This window comes from Notothenia rossii (genome assembly GCF_949606895.1).
Source record: "Notothenia rossii genome assembly, chromosome: 9".
Lineage (NCBI taxonomy): Eukaryota > Metazoa > Chordata > Actinopteri > Perciformes > Nototheniidae > Notothenia > Notothenia rossii.
In genome coordinates, this window is record NC_136907.1 from 56399730 (window position 1) to 56414582 (window position 14853).

The 14853-nt window shown below is 38.4% G+C and overlaps 1 protein-coding gene across 1 annotated transcript in view; it reads right to left on the reverse strand.

Annotated features, from left to right (window-relative positions):
* LOC307019329 (unconventional myosin-VIIb-like) overlaps positions 1 to 14853 on the reverse strand; it is a 33104-nt gene that overhangs the window by 17621 nt on the left and 630 nt on the right. The window contains exons 3-22 of the mRNA XM_079650126.1: positions 10513 to 11516; positions 10244 to 10280; positions 9603 to 9704; positions 9286 to 9438; positions 8701 to 8769; positions 8501 to 8616; positions 8275 to 8402; positions 7524 to 7666; positions 6182 to 6295; positions 5943 to 6096; positions 5306 to 5382; positions 5096 to 5215; positions 4153 to 4295; positions 3855 to 4065; positions 3580 to 3715; positions 3327 to 3493; positions 2449 to 2589; positions 1025 to 1183; positions 746 to 838; positions 402 to 496 (exon numbers count right to left, since the gene is read on the reverse strand). Of these exons, the coding sequence (XP_079506252.1) occupies positions 402 to 496; positions 746 to 838; positions 1025 to 1183; positions 2449 to 2589; positions 3327 to 3493; positions 3580 to 3715; positions 3855 to 4065; positions 4153 to 4295; positions 5096 to 5215; positions 5306 to 5382; positions 5943 to 6096; positions 6182 to 6295; positions 7524 to 7666; positions 8275 to 8402; positions 8501 to 8616; positions 8701 to 8769; positions 9286 to 9438; positions 9603 to 9704; positions 10244 to 10255 (2333 nt within the window). The 5' untranslated portion in view covers positions 10256 to 10280; positions 10513 to 11516. The remainder of the gene's footprint in view (positions 1 to 401; positions 497 to 745; positions 839 to 1024; positions 1184 to 2448; positions 2590 to 3326; positions 3494 to 3579; positions 3716 to 3854; positions 4066 to 4152; positions 4296 to 5095; positions 5216 to 5305; positions 5383 to 5942; positions 6097 to 6181; positions 6296 to 7523; positions 7667 to 8274; positions 8403 to 8500; positions 8617 to 8700; positions 8770 to 9285; positions 9439 to 9602; positions 9705 to 10243; positions 10281 to 10512; positions 11517 to 14853) is intronic.

Here is a 14853-nt window from a genome sequence, read left to right on the forward strand (position 1 = left end):
ACCTTATAACTGAAAAAGCTTAAAACGTACCCTGTAAACTTTGAAATTAATCTTTCATATTCATAAATATATGAATTCATATTAGTTTGTAAATATACACCCTTACTGTGTATATTTATATTAAGTAGATTCCGCTTGCTTCTAAATCCGGATGTCTAAGGCCATTTACTCAGTGTTTTATTTAATTCTTACTTCAACTTTAATTGATTGAATTCATAATTATTTGTATCCTTAAAAGATGTGCTTTTATTTGTCCTATCCTGTGTTTCTTTATCATTGATAATCTTGTCTTATCTTATATGGCAGCATGTATATCAATACTACATAAACATCATCTGTAGCTGCAGTATAGGACACATCTTTTGGGGATTTCCTCTTTGTACTTTTCTTAGAAGCTGCACCTGTCTTTGTGTCCCATCATGACCCTCTGGATCACCAGAGCTATTTTGCTGAGTTTCTCTTCCCTGAGGCGTTCCAGGATGGCGTCATGGGCATCCTAAAATGAAGTGGATGAATTGCAATCAGATGCGATAAGGTTCCAAGATATTCAATTTATTTTTGAAAGAAACTAAATGATAGTCAACCCAAGCAGTACAGTACTTCCCGTAGAAATGACTATACATGCTAGTTCATAACACTGACACTACTTCACCAGTTAACTGTTCATCTGCAGTGATGTTCTACTGTGCTGAAACGATTTAGAAAGCTGTGGAACAACATGGTTTGAATTAAACGCTTTTTTCACCCTCAGGAAGATCTTGGTCCTTCCTATTTTCCACTCGTCCTCTCCTTGAATCTCCGTCTTGCAGATGGCTTCACAACAGGCAGCAGCTGTCTCCTGGTGAGAAAGAAAAATGCTGAAAAGAGGCTAAAAACAGCCCAAATCTCTCTGGGGGGGAGAAGACAACCATCTCATAAGGACATGTTAGCAGTTACAGTTAAGATTCAACGAATAAGACTTATGACAATTTATGAAATCAACTTTGTAACATATGATCGTCAACAACACTACATCACAACATACAGTTTTTGGGTCACAGACGGTCGTCTTCAGCAGCACCCTGTAGCGCTTCAGGAATTCCTCAAAGGTGTGGCGAATTGGGAATCCCAGCTTCCGGATGCGGATGGTGTCCAACATGCCGGAGTATCTCAGCTGACGCATACACAGCTCTCTGTCAAACTTCTAAAAGGAGAGCACATTAAAGCTTATGTGAATGTTATTTCTATGTGGGTCTGAGTTGCATTTATTCTTGCCTTTACCATCACAGCAACAGAAACATTACTTGTCCATTCTAACATGCTGATGTTAAGCAGGGATAATGGTTACCATGTTCACCATCTTAGCGTGAGAATACTATCATTTCTTTCTTCATTTTTATGTTATAGGTAATAAACCGTTAACTGCAAAATTACAAAAAATTACCAGATTAAGACCAAAAGGGCTCATCAAAATTAATACAATTCATCTTGGGGGAACATTAATGTCAGCACCACATTTTTATGACTGTCCTCAACTGAAGAAGTTCTTAGTCCAGTAACACTCATATTATTTTGATGACCAATCAATTTCTCCAGAGAGAATCATGCCAAAGCACCACTTTAAACATGAACATGTTATTAAAAAATAACTATTTGACAAAAAAGTAAATGGCCAGGACCGAAACAACCAGACCTACATATTGCATGGCAATCTATCCAATAGTTGTTGTGATATTTAACTAAAAATGACGTGGTGGCGTTAGAAGAAAAAGTCAGAGGTTGGCCAAAGTCATTAAGATTCATCATCTGGGAACCAGGAATATCTGTACAAAACGTTGTGTTCTCTATCATGTGGATGTTAAGATATTTTACAGGATAAATTCAAACTTTGTGGCACAAAAAGAAAACTCAGGGGATGGCCAAAGTAGTAGGGAGATCATCCTCTGGGGATCATTAATGTCTGTACAAAATGTCATGTCAATCCGTCCAGTAGTTGTTGATATAATACATTCAGGACAAAGGTTGTGGACCTGCTCTTCTATAGCTTGCCCTAACATGGCCGGAAAAATAACACTGAGGGAAGATAGATGATATTAATTTAAAAGGGATTGGGAAAGCTTCCCAGTTACTACTGTACAATAGCAGCTTATATATAAAAAATGTTTTAATTGCTTTATGGCACCAAGCAGGAAGAGGCCATTGTTTATCCAGTGAAAGGGCAGATGGTAGGGCAGCTGAAAAGTAGATTGGAAAATTAATCTTATCCTCTTCAATGAAGCTAGACTCCCAGGACACAGGATTTAGTGACATTTCCTATGACAAACATCACTGACACTTCTCTCAACCTTCATCTAATGTGCTTATAATACATAACTGCTTAATGATAGTCATGTTTCAAAATGCTAAACATAGCACTCGTTCCGTGTTATTTTCACCACAATATACAGTAGTTGCTCATGTGAGACTCGCCTCAGACTGTTTTTCGTTGTTGGGTTTGAAGCAGCGGATGAAGGAAGGCTGGCAGGCGGACAGAGCCTTCATCAGGGAGTCCAGAGAATGACGGAACTGAGCGCTCAGCGTCGCCACTTGCTTACGGTTGTCAGTGTGGGCCTGCATGGATGAAAGAAAAATACTAAAGTCATGTTATCAATAGAGTGCTGCAGGAATGAGTCCTAAAACATGGACATGAGTTAGCATTTTTGCAACTTCTGGTCCCTCATCTCAAAGTCATGGGTTTTTACTTACAGTCTAAAATATCAATATTTTAAACTTTGTTTTACATTATAAACTATGATTTTACTGGCCTAAAAAAAGGAGGATGCTATCAAGTGGCAAAATGAGACTACTTAATGCCCAAGGAATGAGGAAGAGAACTTGAAGCTAATTTTGGTTGTGGCTAAATCGTGGAATTACAACTTCCTGGTCCGTCATGGAAGCCCACCTAGAAAGCTGTATCCAGTTTCCTTTATACATTCAAAATCACAGCGACAAACAAGTCCCCATTAAGTTGAGCTGTGGTGATGTTGAAGTCATGTGACAGTGGTGTAGCTACTTTATAGCTTAACGTTAGCTTTTTAGCTAATGTTAGCTAATGTTAGCTGTTGCAGTTATTATTCAAAAATCCTATCAGGGTGTTTAGTTGTGAAGCTTTTGTTAACCACAGAGCACATTTTCAGCAATAATACAAAATCCAATGGCACTTTTGTTAAGGGAACCAGGATTTTACTTTGGGTTGTTCCCAAACCAAAATTGTCAACCTTTTAGCACGATTATCCAACCAAATAAGTAGAAGATTTATGTAGCATTGTAAAAGTAAATGACATGCATATGGGAGTACATTGCCATACCCGTAGAGAGTTGTTGGGCGTCATGACGATCTTCTTGTTGTTACTGATCTTTACATTATTGGTTGAAAGCTCTTCCTCAAATATCTGTTGAAGCAGCATATTCTTGGTCTTTTTCACCATGTTGATCATGTCAGAACTGACTGCATCTCTGTTCTTTTCCAGGAAGCCTTCAGGGGGGAAACAAATAATTACTATCACCATGCAACAGATCATTAGTCTTCAGTTGGACTTTTTGTAAATATTGTTTTTGTACCTTTGGAGTCGTAGTATACGATGCCAGCATAGTGGCGAACGCCAAAGTCTGTGTCGTATTCACTTCTGGAGGAGAGGTAGTTCTTGTTCCTACGATGTTGTTGGTTCATCTTGTTCAGCATAGTGGCGTCAGAGCCCTGTGGCACACCAAACAATACTTTGACTTTAAAACCAGCAGAACATATATTACTGAACTGGCAGATTCCAAAGTAAAGACTTTAATAATACTTGCTGTGTGATTTGTCTTAAAAGCAACCCTTGTATAGCGCAACCAACCTTTGGAAAGTGGCTTTCTTCATCGATCAGAGCGAGAAGGTTACAGGGTTTCACAGCCAGAACGTCCAGGATACTCTGATTGTCACTGAATTCGATGGTCTTCCAAACAATGTCCTCCTTCAGGTACTCCTTCTGCTCCAGCTTGAAGATGTGGCCCACGAAGAACTGCTGCAGCTTCTCGTTAGCGAAGTTTATGCACAGCTGCTCGAAGCTGTAGGATGACAGGGTTACATTTGAACAGCTGTAACTAAGTGTAAAACAGTGCTGTGCTCAACATGATAGAAAAAAACAAGTTTACCTGTTTGTTTTGAAGTTCTCAAAACCAAAGATATCGAGCAGGCCGATTGACAGGAAGGAGGATTTGGGGCTTTTGGTCAACTTCTTATAGATGACATTGTTGATTTTCTCAACGATCCATATGAACAGCTTGTTGTAGATTGCCTGAGCGATCGATACAAAATGTTAAAATGTAATTTGATCTTCTTATCAAGAGGAATCAGTCCAACTCACAAAGGAATATTAAAGCAATAGTTTGTCAAGAAACGTACTGCTGTGAACAGGAGTAGCAAATTCAGTTTAACCACCTAAAATAAAGACCCACACAAAGGGTCAACCTCGATTTAAGTTTACGCTATACTTAGAATATTTTTGATGCTTAATTTTCCCGTCAGACAATTATACAATGCATAAGGAACTGAAGCTGTTATATAAGCTCTCGCCATATCCACTCCATTGACAAAAACAGTAATTTTATCTCGCAGAACAAGGAAGTCTATCGCTGCCTTGATCGGTTAGTTTTTTGTGACTTTGAAGATTCTGACCTAACCAAAGTCACATAACAACACAAACCATTAGAGGCAGAGGTAGACCAGCAGCCCCTGTGTTCTGCAAGGTAACATTACCGTTTTTGTCAAAGTAGTTTGGTGGCATAGGAAAGAGCACAAATGGGGTTCAAGTAGAGTGTAGTTCCTCAGTGACTGGATGGTTGTTTGTAATAATCCCTGCATCCCCACTCTCATGACAACTGATGTATCTGAAAACCCCTGCCTGCACCCTCCTCTTTTAAATTGTGTTGAAGTTCTAGTTTGAGTTTTCAATGAATCCCTCTGAAATCAAAGGTTAAAATGACGTCATGCTGTTATCTTTATCAATTGCAGTACGCAACATTTTTTCTATATGAAAGGATCCAATAAGGAAGTTGGAAGCCTTCTGATTGCCAGTCATTGGGTCAGATTTATTACCTTCACAAAGGCGTCCCTACAGTCAGACGCCTGATCGGCGCTGAGGGGTTTGATCACACTCTCTCTGTTGGTCATAAAGGAGCGTTCGGTCAAACTCTTTGCCAGGGCAGACCTCTTCACCTGAAGGGAAAAGACATAACTTTTTCAATCATTTCGTGCTGATACAGATAATAAGTTAATAGTTTACCATCACTCGATCTCTGCGCTCACCTCCAGGAGTGATGCTGCCATGCTGAAGTGTTGGGACTTGCTGACGTCACTCGTTTCCAAGTTATTTTGTGTGTTGGCTGGTGGGAACATGAAATCAAATGTAACAACAACAAGAACACCACAAAAAAAGTACCCCTTTTGGGTAATCACATTTTCTATGATGCCCATGTCTACGATTGCATTGCATCATAAATGTACTTAAAATGCGTTATATAAGCACTGTCAATTTTAACGCTCAATGAATCTGTAAACTTAAATGTGTAAAAACATTTGTAAAAATGTTGGACATCATGAAAAATAAATCAGAAATCATAAAATATATCATAATTAAATTAAATAAAAGCTCTGATTTCTAAGTATTTTAAACTTAAGTTTCACATTTTAAAAATGAATGTTGTGATCAAACGCGATTAAGTTTTTTGTATCGATTGACACCACAAGTAATAATCTGACTTTATCTTGTAGTGGAGTGTTGTAACATTTTGGTATACAGTGTGTTTAAGTGCTTTCGGTGTAGCAACCATTACTGCTAGGATTATAGTGAATCTGTTTTATTTACCTCTGTATTGTTCCTGGCATTAAATATAACCAGCAATTTATAGAAAAAAACTATAATATGTCACATGTGTTGACTCACCCTGGAAGCAGACGTTTCCCAGGTGTAACATGGCTGCCAGCAGCTTGAGGATTTCCTGACACTGGAGTTCTGAGAAGGTGAGGATCTTCATGGCGGAGAGAATACGCTGGTAGTCTTTAGCATCATCCCTGCTGTCACACTGGATACAGCCGCCCTGTAGCACATGAGAAGGAAGGTTCACATTGTTTACAGTGAATCGACAAGATGTCAGATGTTCGGGGTGGCAGCCAATGTTATACCTTGGAAAGGAATTTGTACTCCTTAGCATCACCGAGGTTCAATGTTTTCTTCTCTTCTGCCGTGGCTCCTGCAAGCATACAGTAAAACACGTGGTAGTTTCTCTCCTCCAGGGCCTAAAGGTAGTGTGGAGCAAAAATAAACCATTGTTGTTACAAGAAGATAAACAGTAACACTTTCCATGTCTATAATGCATTATAAACATGCTTATGATGCATTATAGTCTGATTACTTCGAAGTATAACTAGTTCTATGTACTATTTATAATGCTTTAAAATATAACAATTATCATTTATTATGCTTTTTGGGGTTTTCCTTTTCCTGTAGTGTATTATAACGGTTTGTGTGCATGTAAATGGTTTGCAAAGGCTAAAATCTCAAAGTTGGCTCCAAGGGGGTTTCTCTCCCACACACTCCCCCCCGCTCCCTTGTCTGATACACCTCTATTGTTGTCCTTTGTTTACTTCCAAAAAATAGTGACATCACTATGTAACACTCGTATTTCTATTGGCTAGCACTGCAACACATTGTACGTAAAATGCAACGGGGGATATCTCTAAAGCAGTTGACCAATCACAACAGAGCCAGACAAAATACAAATATGTACCAGAAAATGAGCAATATAGGGCCCCTTTAATTACATTTAAGGTCAAGTATGATAACACCACATTTTTGCTAGTTATTCATAGATTTGATTGGATTCAATTATGTACTTTTCACTTAACGTAAATAATGCCCGTTTATAACCACCTTTTCATTTATTTGATCTCCATATACCTCAGGTATATAATTACTTGACATTAAGCACTTAAAGTAACTTTATATTAAATTATAAAGCATTATAACTGTGATTATAATGCATAAAAAAAGCAATATATACTGTATTACGATTATTATAATTATTATACTCTGATTGTTATTAAATAGCATTAGGAATTCTTATAAATAGAGTTTAACCGGGCCATAAGCCTTTTGAGAATGAATGGCATGAATAACAAAATGAACTGTAATTACATTAAATACTACATAACAATCCACAAATCAGGAAAATATAATAGAAAAAGCGAAAAAGAAATAAGAAGAGAGGAATTGCTCAATAAGTGTGCTTTTAATGCTTTATAATTATAGGACGTGTACCAGTAAAAGAAAAGGTGTTTAAAAGGACACTCATTGTGGCTCTGAATGACTTGCTAATATTTTCCATGACTTCAACGGGTAATTCTCTAAGGGTTCACTGTCCATGATAACACCGTGTTTATCTAACCAGCCCTGTTTTTATTGCCCCCCCCTCCTCCATTGGGGATATGATAAGAAGGAGCAGGTGTTTGGACTGAGAAAACTCACCTGATGGCAGACACGGGACTTCTCCAGGAGATACTGCTCCACTCGAGCTCCTTCAATCACTCCGTTCTTACTGAAGAAGATCTCCAAATATTTCCCAAAGCGACTGGAGTTGTCATTGCGGATCGTTTTTGCATTTCCAAACGCTGCATGGACAGAACAAGGGCGGATTATTATTATTTTTGTACTTTTTCTGTGTATGGGTGTGTCCCAACAGGAAGTTGTTTGTGGGGATTCTTATCTCCTAAGACCTGTTAACGTGTAAGATATTGCTACTGATGTACTGTAACACATGGCAAAGCTGTGTCAGGAATTGTACAAGTCCCAAATTCCCACAAAATAAAAGCTTGAAAGGGTTTTTAAAGGTTTTTTTTGGTGTGCAATTTATATTTTGAGTTTTCAGAAGCCAACTAAAACCAGTATTTTAATGTAGCATTGTTTGGGATACATTTCAGTTTTTTCTGGATGTCACTAAAAACTTGTTGTAAAAAGTTTGCATTTGTGTATGATAAGCATAAATAAATGTAAGATTTGTTGAAGGTTTGTCTTTATGTGTTAGCCTTATTGCTATCATTTGATATAACTTCATTAAATATAACCTTATACACAGTTAACTCTGCTTTCGTGTAATATTTTGCTAAGCCGCATTCATTAACTCACAGGTCACAGCTGTTAACCCTGAAATTAGTCACCTATGTAAGACAAGAATCGATTTTGAATGGGCAATTGTTTAGACAGTCTGTTGACGTAGTACCTTCGAGGATGGGGTTGGACTCGAGGATCTGCTGCTCGATCTGCTGCTCAGAAAGTTCGCCGCTGACCGCCGCCAAATACTGCAGGATCAACTTTGTGCTCTCTGTCTTCCCCGCACCTGATTCCCCACTGAGGAAAATATAGAAGAGAAGAAGAATAAGTGTAAACAGAAAGCAAACCCTAACAAGATGTATGCTATTGAAGACTGTCAAATGATTCATGGTGACCTGATGATGCAGCACTGGTTCCTGAGATGCCGCATCATGTTACAGTAGCATGACTCAGCGATGGCGAAGATGTGCGGAGGGAGTTCCCCCAGCTTTCGACCATGATACAACCCCACCTGAAAGATAACGGGGTTAGATGATGAAGGGGAAATGACTTGCAACTGTAGTACGTCTGTGATGAATTTTAAAACCAGCCTCACCTGGTCAGCTGAATAAAAAGGGAAATCCTTGTATGGGTTCACTGCCACCAGTACAGAGCTTGTGTAGGTCTGTAAAAAAAATGGTGCTGTGTGAGATGTTTAGGATAGAGGAAGAAATCCAGAAATATTCAAGTGCACTTAAGATGGCAGAACTGTATGGTTAACTCAATTGTATTCTCATACATTTGCTACCATTGTTCCTAAAGCATGGTGAAAACAAAAATTGATTGTCTAATTGTTTCATATTATTTGTGCGTTCCTACTCTGGTTTTTGGTATTCTTCTAAATATTTGCTGATTTGTAGTGCCGTAAGGGTTGGGCATATTATGTATACATGATACTATAGTGATATTTAATCATACAAAGAAGGTACATTCAATTTAATTCGAGATAAACAAAGCATTGAAAAATGTCAAATGATCAGGAATTATTGTAAATGTTCATATTTTTTATTCATTATTGGCACTATTTGATTTCCTTTTCTATTTTGTAGTTTAATTGTTTATTTACTCTCATTAAAATGTGTGGAATTCTTTACTTTCTTATTGTTTGAAAATCTTGGAGCTGCATAGCACTTTGTCTTACATAGATAAGGCCTCGTTTGTGTCGCAGCAGCAGGTTCCGGAGGAGGCCGGCCTCCGTCATGTCTCCCAGCTTGATCATGTCATCCACCCCCTCAACGGAGGTGGGGTGCATGATCCTGAGCGAGGCCTCCTGCTCCTTGGCCAGACTCCACTGCTGCGAGAGGTCAAAGAAAGAAATAAGGTCAAACCCCAGGCTGTACATGTTTTTTATGATGCTTTATGTAAGCAATACATACAGTATTGATTTCGCTTTTTTATTTAAACCAACACACTTTAACATATTGATTTGGCTTTTTATTTAAACAAGGGGATATTTACCTTTCCTTCATCGTCGACTAGTAACCGCTGACCAGATGGTGTTACTGTGACCCTAGCTCCGATGGGTACCCCGATTTCGGAGTCCACCCACACCCACTCCCCCTGAAAATACACAGCACGATATACAATGATAATATTCAAAAGCAGATTTTCTGTTTAAAGGAACACTTCACCCACAATATGATAATATTTTAATTGGCTTACCTCCATGGTAAACAAATAATTAAACCTGAGACATTTCTTGGTGAGATGAAGTAGAATCTGGGTTTTTGTGTTTGGGAAGTATTGAGCATTCAACTGGATCAATGAGACTTGGGTTATAGTTTTGATGATGTTAAACCCGTGCCCTAATTTATTTTAATTAATTATCACTTTGCTCAGTTTTTTATTCTTTGATCTCTGTGGAGGCATTAGAGAAAATACATAGAGAATTCAAGGTACCAGGGTGAATAATTGATAAGAAGAATCACTGTATGGGTGAAGCATTCCTTTAATGTTCTTAAGAATACCACATTTATGATGGGACCGTCTTTATAAGCTTACATTATTTCCTTGAAGGAATGACAGCAGGAAATGTTTACACTACATCAAGGAACAAGCATGATTTCTCATAAACCTCATTCTGAATTTCTCAGTCCTACCTTTCTCAGCATCACAGATTTTCAGCGTTCCTACTGCCTAGACACAAAGAAATCCATATGATGAGTTGCAGTTTCAAAGAAAAGTGTCTCCTTTGAATTTAGTTTGGATATTCATAGGTCATCATGCATTACAAAAAACCCAAGGTAGGGTTTAAAAAGTATTTATTACAAATCCCCTGTTGTTCTCAATTCATCGGTTAATATGCACATAGGCAGCAGAATAGTAATGACAAAAAATCAGTGTGACTGAAAAATATGAAGAGGTCTACCTAACAGTCCTTTAAGAAGCGATCTTCATTAATTTCCACTCTTTCAGTGTGCCGTAGAGTTGCTGTTTGTCCCGACGCCCTGCTGAATCTGTCTCAGTATGTAGGAGGCGACTCAGCCCTCCTTTGACTGACAAACTGATTTTTATGGCACTTTGACTTTGAACCAGCTGTTGCTGAAAAAGGAAGGGGAAGAGAAACTGATCTTACAGATATATCAAATCTGTCTTGTCATGACCTGGCCAGCGTTACCCCATTTAATTGTTTATTTTCTGACGGTATCAGCAATAATTATATATTTTGTATTTAATTTGTTTTGCATAGTTAATTGTGAATTTGTGTGTATATCTCTTGATTATTTATTTTTCTCATGTAACTGTAAGTTCTGGTTGCTAAGTAAGTGTAATTGACAGTTCATCTATTTATATATAGTCCCTTCTCTTATTGTCCATTAATGGAAATAAAATGACATACATTTCTAATGCTATTTTATAGCAATAACAGCACATTCATTCATCAATATTAAATAACTAATTTTCCTGTAAATGGCCTTGATGCAGATTGGCTATGGTCAAACATTCAGTGTCATAACATTTATGTGCAGCCTTTGGACTCTATCTGTGTTGATCAGAGTAGTCGTCTCACGCACTCACCCTGCAATAAAGATTCAAATATGAGATTGAAACTATATCTTAAATTGACAGAGGACCAGCTTTAATATGTTTCATATTCTGCCTAACATACTGTAGGGACTCTGTGGTTGTTGATTAGTCACTGTCCATTATGAATGGCAATAAACTGAACATTTCCCTGCAGTTATCTACTGTGTCATGTTAGACATGGACTTCAACCCTTAAGGGAAACCTCCCTCGAATGGGAAAAGTAAGTTATCTGCACTATACTATAAAATGTAAAGTCATGTGGGTTTAAAGTCAAAATGATCACTCGCCTGAAATTGGAGGCACTCACTGGCGTCAGGAGGGTGTTCATCTCCGATAAGGAAATGTCTGGGAGGGAAGTCGGAGCAGAAAGATTGAAACTTAAACAAACAATTGCAGTAGCTAAGCTACTGTTTTGAATGTGAGTCATTTCAACAATGCTTGAAGTAAAAAAGTGGTGACTATTATTTTCATAATAGGCTACGTGACTGTTTGTGATACAAAAAGATAAATCTTTCTGACTCCCCCAGCAGCTATCTTTCACTAACTTTGTAATGACGTAACCTGCGTTATGACGTCTTAAGACGATAACAGCAGTTTTTTTCTCAAGTGACACATTAAGCAGCATAAGACAGACACAAATATACATTGGTTTAGTAACCAATCAGTGTGCGAAAAAGTACACGTCCCACCGTCCGGGACGTGTTATTTACAATATCGGACAAGTAGATATTTCAATTGACTTGTCCGGCGGACAAGTGACGTTTTTCGCCCTGATTTATTGATAAATTCAGTTTACAAAAGGCAGAACTCATTCGCAAATTGTCAGTGTCCGCCATTGTTCGTTTAGAAATGTTAGTTTCGGTTCAGCTTGTCGATTCCTAAGGAAATGCATCTCGCCGCTTTCTGTACAGACGGGGGCGGGGCGGGGCAGCGCTGGAAGTGTAGCACAGTGGCAGGGTTGGGAAGCAAAACTCTGTTCCGAGTAGGAACAAATAACAATTGTCCGGTACCGGGATTAATAAGAGTTGTGAGGATAGGAGGCGAGGCCGAGCCCCGCGGACCACAGCTCTCTCTCTATGCTCCGGATCAGCTGTTCGCTGCATGGTGCAGCTCAGCGTCTCTCTCTCTTTCTACACACAGCGGATCCGCTGCCCGTTTAACAGCCTCATCTTTTTCAAACTTTCTTATGTTCTTTCTCTGACACGTAATGAAGGTTATTAAGCGTTTTAGCTCATGTGTTGTTAATATTGACCGCCATTTCCTTTATGAAGTGAAGCAGCCTCCCTGTGTCCTCGCGCTGTCCTCACATCCCCGGACCCCCAGACTCGGAGGAGCAAAGGGATGTCAGTGTTGTTTATGAAGCAGGGTATAGAAACTACATTATTGAAATGAAAATACTATTTATTTACTTTTACAAACAGTGAGCAGCTGGGCAGATGCAGCATGTAATACACATGCATAAGGACATGTGTAAGCGTGCAAGCGTCTTTGAGTTGTAGAAAAGCGAATAATTAATTATTACTTATTATTATAAGCTATTATTATTAGCCTATTATCGTTATATTTAAGGCCTAGCGCTTTTCTACATAGGCAGGTATCAGGCAGGTTGCAGTGTAACATCAGAGGAGACTGGGCCAATTGTACATTCTCAAACTGCACCACTTAGAACTAACTAAACAATGCAGAGATTATTTTTATATAATTGTATTCAATAACCATAATAAATTAAACAGTATGAAGTGATTTGTAAATAGGAATACAGATTTGACTTAATGTTTTCATAAATATATTTTTCTCCCACTTTATCATGGGACTTATTTTTACCCTCTCAAAGAACCGAAAATAACCAGAATCGAAAAGCAGAACCGGAATTGTTCGAATCCAAACGATACCCAACCCTATGTGTGAAAATGTAAAATACGATGGCGAAGAAGAAGATTCCAGTGGCCCCAATTTTTGTCCATTCTGGACAAGTGAAAAATGTATTCGGACAAGTAAATTGCCAAACTCACTTGTCCATGGACAAGTATTCTCTAAAAACTTTTTCTCACACTGCCAATACAACACCACATGCTTGACTCAATGTATTTAAGTGTTTGACTGCTACTGACTTAAATGGCCTGCTATGACCGGCTTCAAATGGTGGCTAATGTTAGAAAACTTTTTGCATTTGTCGAAGTGTGGCTAATGTGTTTGCTATTAACAAAGGTTAACGAGATGAGCCATGCAACTTTCTCTGTCTAAAAAATAACCCACTACCCAAAACAAACATATTAAAAAAATATGTAAAGCTGTTAATTACCAAATATTAACTTTTTTCTCTGCCCTGTTAAAAAGCTAAATGCTACTCCTTAGGGTAGGCTACTGTCGTTCTGTACAGGTAGTGGGACAGCAGGTTTAACGTTGTGTTCATGGCAAAGGGCAACCCAAAGATGCTACGACAGCAGTAACAGTAAACAGAAACTGTTGAGTAGCCGGTATAATGATTACAACTATGCTACAAAGCTGGAGTTCAGGTGTACTGCATATCAGACACTTTACAGGAAGTCAGGTGAACCAGTGTGGTAATTAAAACAGGGCTGCCAACATTTGAGTTCAGCTTGGAGTGAGATTTTTTTTTTGGTGAACCGAAAAAAGAAGCGTTCATGTGTACAGTGTTACAAATGTATTGAACATGTACAAACTAGGGTTTCCCATTAATGTACCGGGCACTACAGTGGAATGCGCACATACACAGTGTACCCGCGACTCTTACAACGAAGGCTCGATAATCAGCTCACAGCATATAAAATAGCATATAGGTGTAAGCAGAGGTAAAGTGCTATTTTACAAGTGGGGGAGGGGGTCCTCACCTCCTCTAGGGGGGTCCAGGGGCATGCTCCCCCGGGAAGATTTTTTCTTTTAAATATTGAAGTTAAATGCATCAACCTGGTGCATTTTGAGAGCAAAATGAATTTATGGAAGCATCTCTCAACACCCATATGAAACAGATTTACTTTTTCTTTATGGATATTTTACAAATCACTCACCTTTTAAACTGTATTCTTGTTTTACTGTAATATTATTTCATAACTGTTTTTCATTTATTATCATAAATGGTGACCAAAACTTTGAGACCCACTGAGATAACTAGACTAAACTTAACTATCTAAACACTCAGAGTCCCTTACCTCACTGAGCTGTAGTTATCTCTCAGTCTGACAGGACAGAGCTCTCCCTTTCCTTGTTTTAGAAACAGCTTATATCCGTTAAGCTAACCAGATGCTAACAACAACAATGCAAATGGTGAGTTTGGTAGAAATATGCTGTATAATAGCGAAGTTATTTAAGATGATGCCATATTTATTGAAGATTTTACATTATAAATATTTCCCAAAATTATTTAAACGCATATTCTTCCAAACTCTCTGCTGTAGTATGACCACCAGGAGAATATTGATGTGTGTAGTGAGTTTGGTAGTAATAAGCTGTATAATAGTGATTGAATATTATTGTATTCTCTTATTTGGGAGTTGCACTTTGCAGACGGTCCCTGAGCACTCGTTTCTTCTCCGGCTGCAGAGACCAATGTAATGTGTCCAGCTCGGAGAACGGCGCGTATTGGCTTTTTTAAAATCAAAATGTGACTGTAGTTCGTTTTCAACCTTACCACGGTACTTAGGAGACGTCATTTGTGTCTGAA